Source organism: Cottoperca gobio, chromosome 10 (genome assembly GCF_900634415.1).
Source record: "Cottoperca gobio chromosome 10, fCotGob3.1, whole genome shotgun sequence".
Classification (NCBI taxonomy): Eukaryota; Metazoa; Chordata; class Actinopteri; order Perciformes; family Bovichtidae; genus Cottoperca; species Cottoperca gobio.
This window is the reverse complement of record NC_041364.1, coordinates 19,482,476-19,488,090: the sequence shown is the minus strand read 5'-3', so window position 1 is coordinate 19,488,090 and position 5,615 is coordinate 19,482,476. Positions and strand designations below refer to the sequence as shown.

The following is a 5,615-nucleotide window of genomic DNA, read 5'->3' as shown; positions in this document are numbered from 1 at the left end:
GGGACACATTATGCTACTGGTTACTGCCATAGCAATAATTCAGAACAACATCACTTAAATATTGAACACTATGCATTCTTTAGAATAATAAATATCCATTTTAATTGCAAACACCCTCCTGAGACTTATGTAATGTTTAAATACTTTGTTCATGAGTAAACTACCTACAACCCTGTTTGTTAATGAGGGCACATGCCATCCTGAGCGGCTTGATTGATGACCCTCCTCCTGTCTGGTGTCACTTAACTGGCCTTCAGCTGGAGGTTTTCTCCAACCACCGGGCCAGTGGTGGTCTTCATCCTGGCTATACGGTTCAGGGTGTTGCTCTTCATTGACCGCTGCAGGGACGACAAGCGACTGCGGAAACCCTCCCCAGAAAAGAAATAAAGCAGTGGATCAAAGCATGAATTGGCAGCAGCCAGGCACTGTGTCACCACAACAGTCTTCTGCGTGGCAAGGTCTGGGCAGTCGGTCTTAGTCCCAGACTTGAAACTCAGGTGGATGGTGCGTTGCACGTGGTATGGCATGAAGCTGATGAGGAAGGTCAGCAGGACGATGACAATCATTCGGATGACTCTGGTGCTCATGTCATGCTGGCGTTGGGCAGCTTGGGTGCGGGACAGCAGGGCGCGAACTATGCCAGCGTAGCAAATCAGAATGACCAGGAAGGGCAAGATAAAGCCCACCACCACAGACAAATAGTTCAGCACAATAAGTTTCTGCTTATCTCCATCTTTTGGAGTCTCAAAACACTTGAATTTATTTGTGACGCGGTCAACATGCTGGCCAGACATCAGGAAGGGTGAGCTTAAGAGACAGATGAACACCCAGATACCCACACACACCAGGCGAGAGCGGTTCTCTGTCACCAGCCGCATGTTCTGCACAGGGAAGACAATGGCCAAGAAGCGTGTGATGGACATGGCCACCATGAAGTAGATACTGCAGTAGAGGTTGACGTAGAAGGCGAAGGAGCTAAAGCGACAGAGGAAATCTCCCTGCTTCCACTCGCCTTTGTTGGCATAGTAGAGAACTCGCAGTGGCAGCGTCAGGACACACAGCAGGTCAGACACAGCCAGGTTCAGCATGTAGACATGAAAGGGGGAGCTCTTGCGGTATGTTCTGATCAGCACCACCAGGACCAAGCCGTTCCCAACTAGGCCTAACACCGTGATGAGGGAGTAGGCTGTGGGGAAAACCTGGCTACGGAAGTCATCAATGCCTGGACAGTTAGTAGAGTTGCTCTCTAAGCTGTCACTCAGATTTGACTCCATTTGTGGCTGCAGCTGCAGAGACACAGAGAAATAACATGAGCATGTGTGCAAAAGAGAGCGTGTGTATAAATGACAGAAACAAGAAAAAACATGCCTGCAGAGAAATATGACTCTGATGTGGTAGATTGTTTGAGAGATAGTCTCAACTATCTGCTGCTGTGAAGACTCTGGAGGAAGTATAACCATTTTAGACCTTTTTCCTCTTACGTGAAAAAAGTTTAGCTTTTTTTCTGGGTGAAACAAGGTAAACTAAAAGCCATCTTGCAATAGATCACATCAGCCCCCCCCCCCCCCCCCCCCCCCCCCACTAGAACCACACACACACACACACACACACACACACACCCAAAGGGTGAAAACTATACCAGCATCACTGATTCGGCTGATAACGGCAGCTGCAGTTAAAAAAACAAGGCAATTTGTAGAAACCTGTCTCTCTGCGCAACTGCTTTACTTGAACTGGAATGAGACTCTTCCTAGTGTGTTTGACGTCTTGTTCCTGTTTTTATTTCTATTTAAAATGTAACTAGTGTGCTGTCTTAACCAGGTCTCCCTCAAAAAAGAGATTTCTGTTTCTTTGTGGTTACATTAAAGACATTTATATATAGAAATGCATACAGTGAATCAAATTTGCAATGCATGTTACTGTAACTAGTTTATCTGTGTAGCTCTGATGCACTTTGCTATTGAATAGTTTGTGTTAGTTTGCTCTTGTTTGTCTTTTGATTGTAATCTGAAAATATGCAACACTGGATGTAACATGTTGCATTATATCCACATGCTTTAACTGTAATTATCAGTCAGTTACTTTCCCACAACAAAAATTGAAAACATTCCAGATATAGAAAAAGTAAAAGTTTTCCTTCCTTACCGCTGAATTTGTGTCTGGTGTCAGAGTGTTGCTCTTCTCTCCTGATTGATGTGCACAACAGCAGAGCAGCTTCAGTGTGTGTCTCCTCCGCCTTGCTGTCTCGTGTGTCAGATGTCGTAGCAGTAATAGGAGGACGCTGCAGCAGGTGGCTGCTTCCTCACAGCCTCAGTTGTTTGTTGACTCTCCAAAGTAGGACTGGTCTGTCTCTTTCACTGTGCAGCAAAGCAGCATCGCACTCAATGACATCATAAACAATGTAGCCACACATTTACGGTAAATGAGGGTAGAAAAAAGAATGAGCGGTGCATTAACACTGAAGCTTGTGCTTGTGTTTGGATACTCTTACAGACAATTACAGACCTGTCTCTGTCCTCAATCTGTTGGATTTGCTTAGCTCTTCTGAGCGGGTTGACTGTAACTGTCTTCACATTCTGGATTCAATGTCGGGCCACTTTTGTGGTTGTTTTTTTGCATCATAATTGCAGCGATCAGCAAAATCCAATAATGTGGCATCATCTAGTTCAGTGGTTCTTAAGCTGGGTTCGATCAAACCCCACAGGTTTGCTGCAGGGAACTTGGTGCGCTCAGTTGTCGACTTGTGGCTGTGATTTTCTTGACATATTTTTATATGAAGGAACACTTTATTCATGTGATGCATGTGTCATTCAGCCCAAGTCAACAACTAGCTCCGTATCAGAGGTGTGAGGTAATAAAGCAAAGGGATATAAAGGGTCAACCAACACCAACCTTGTTGACTGATGATGGAGGACATTTGTTTCTTCCAAACAATTTCCTTTGTATGTTGCTAATGAATGTGATTTACAGTCATGGTAAATGGACTGCGGATACTGCAGGGGAAATTAGTAAACTAATTTTTGCAGCTGAAAGGCCTTTGTGGTAGAAGGGAAGGATAATTCATCTGTAACTCATTTAGTGGTATGGAACCAGCCAAGAACAAAAAAAACAGTCATCCCCACTTGCACTCAGGAGTCGTCTGTATCAACACCACTGACTGTACATGATCAGAGATTTATTTCTCTCTTATGAGTTTGATAATGCATTAAGTGCACCGTAAAGAATTATTAATGACGGGCAGAAAGCTGCTATAAGTGTTTGACCCTTCTGAGAGATGTTGAAAGTGCATCTGTAGTTTCTCAGTAATCTCATCTTCAAGTCTCTAATGTGACCAGCTAAGGCTCGGAGTCACAATGTTTTTATTTCTCCACGCACATAGTACATGTTCTGCATATAACTGCACTATGTTTGACTTACTTGAGATACCCTCCACAGTCTTACTAGCACCTACTAATACATCAAACAAATGAATCAGTTCTTCAAAACAAGTCAAACATAAGCAACAAATTCAAATACACAATCACAGATTACAGCTAAGAATACAACCTGTCCACACCAACAGGTGGTAGACAACCAATGGAGGTTGAGTTAAGTTCAGTTTCGTGAACTTTTGTGGTTGTTTTTTTGCATCATAATTGCAGCGATCAGCAAAATCCAATAATGTGGCATCATCTAGTTCAGTGGTTCTTAAGCTGGGTTCGATCGAACCCCAGGCGTTGAGTCACTCTCAGGGGTTCGGCAGGGGTCAAGACACACACAGTATAGCCCGGTTCACACTAGCAATGTCGGGCCGTTTTTGTCGGCTGTCAAAAAATTGGCTGCCGACAATTTGGCAACACACAATTTTTCTTCGCCGTGTTAGATTACAAATATTTAGTTGCTTAGTAAAAATGTGTTACACAAAATAAATTCACCCCACTCGTATTATTCGTGATGTCACGCTCCGCTTGGCCATCATTGGCTGCAGCTGATCACGCCACATTTCTTGGCTTTGATATCTGTGCTGCAGGGAACTTGCAGTTGTCGACTTGTGGCTGTTGTGATTGTACATCATTTGTGATTTTCTTTTAATCTTTCAATCCCTTCATACTAACTATGTCGAGCAAAAAAAGAAAGTGGTTGGACGAATACGTACTATATGGATTCACGTGTATAAAGGAACATGATGGGAGTCAGCGTCCTCAATGCATGATTTGCAATGCCAAGTTGAGCAATTCTAGTCTGGTACCGACAAATCTAAAGGAACACTTCCTAAAGCTGCATGGAGATGGGAAATACAAGAACACAACGCTCGCTGAATTCAAGGTGAAGAGAGCCAGATTCGATGAAAAGGCTACTCTGCCTGTTCTCGGCTTTGTACCCATCGACAAACCGATCCTCACAGTATCGTATGAAGTTGCGCACCTGATCGCAAAGCAGGGCAAACCACACACCATTGGTGAAACACTCGTAAAATCAGCGGCGTTGAAGATGATGAATATCATGCTGGGAAAAGCTGCTGAAGATAAGTTACCCCAAATTCCTCTGTCAAATGACACTATCAGCAGCAGAATAGACGACATGAGCGATGACATAACATTACATTACAGTTCATTTAGCTGACGCTTTTATCCAAAGCGACGTACAAAAAGTGCAAACAATCATAGGGATACAACTCCGAACAACAAGAATCTTATGAGTACAATAGCTTCAAATAGGTACAATTGTATAAGTGAACACTGTCTTCAAATAAGCCCGTTTGAAGTGCAACAACATAAGTGCAACATACATAAACAGTAGAATACAAATTCAACTATTAGCTATAAATAAGCCAAACCAATATAAGTGCAACATACAAAGTACAGTTATTTAGTTTTCTTCATTCGCCGAGGTGCAGTCGAAACAGGTGAGTTTTCAGTCTGCGACGGAAAGTGTGAAGACTGTCTGCTGTCCTGACATCAATGGGGAGGTCGTTCCACCATTTTGGAGCCAGGATAGCAAACAGGCGGGTTTTGTTAGAGGGTAATCTGGGTCCCACTCGCAGTGAAGGAGAGGTGAGCCGATTGGTCGACACAGAGCAAAGTGAACGCGCTGCGGTGTATGGTTCGACCATGGCCTGGATGTAGGAAGGGGCTGATCCATTCACAGCACGGTAGGCCAGCACCAGGAGGGAGTTGCAGTAGTCAAGGCGTGAGATGACTAGAGCCTGAACAAGAACCTGTGTCGCCTTCTGAGTCAGTAGGTGACGTATCCTCCTGATGTTGTACAGAGTGTATCTGCAGGAGTGGGTTGTTGCAGCGATGTTGGGACTAAAGGACAGTTGGTTGTCCAGCGTCACACCCAGATTCCTTGCAGAACTTGTATCTGAAAGGCAACAGCAAAAGTCACATTGATTTGCAGTAAATATTCATTGAGTTATGTTTGTGTGAAATTCATGTTTTGTTGGTTTTGTTCTTAGAACACAGTGATTTTGTGTGCAACTGATGCATGGTTCATTTTGTGCACTAATAAAATATATACCTATGTTTTGAAGAAATCATATTAAATTTTTCCAATTACGAAGGGTTCGGTGAATGCACTGATGAAGCTTGCAGGGTTCTGTACCGAATGTACAGAATGTACAGAAACTGACCAAA

The 5,615-nt window shown here is 43.6% G+C and overlaps 1 protein-coding gene across 1 annotated transcript; it reads right to left on the bottom strand.

The window, feature by feature from the left end:
• Positions 1 to 242: 242 nt before the first annotated feature.
• cysltr1 (cysteinyl leukotriene receptor 1) lies at positions 243 to 2,204 on the bottom strand. The gene is made up of 2 exons (XM_029441995.1): positions 2,146 to 2,204; positions 243 to 1,286 (listed from the first exon to the last, which is right to left on the bottom strand). The coding sequence occupies exon 2, from the start codon at positions 1,272 to 1,274 to the stop codon at positions 243 to 245; it is 1,032 nt and encodes a 343-aa protein (XP_029297855.1). The 5' UTR covers positions 1,275 to 1,286; positions 2,146 to 2,204.
• Positions 2,205 to 5,615: the final 3,411 nt, after the last annotated feature.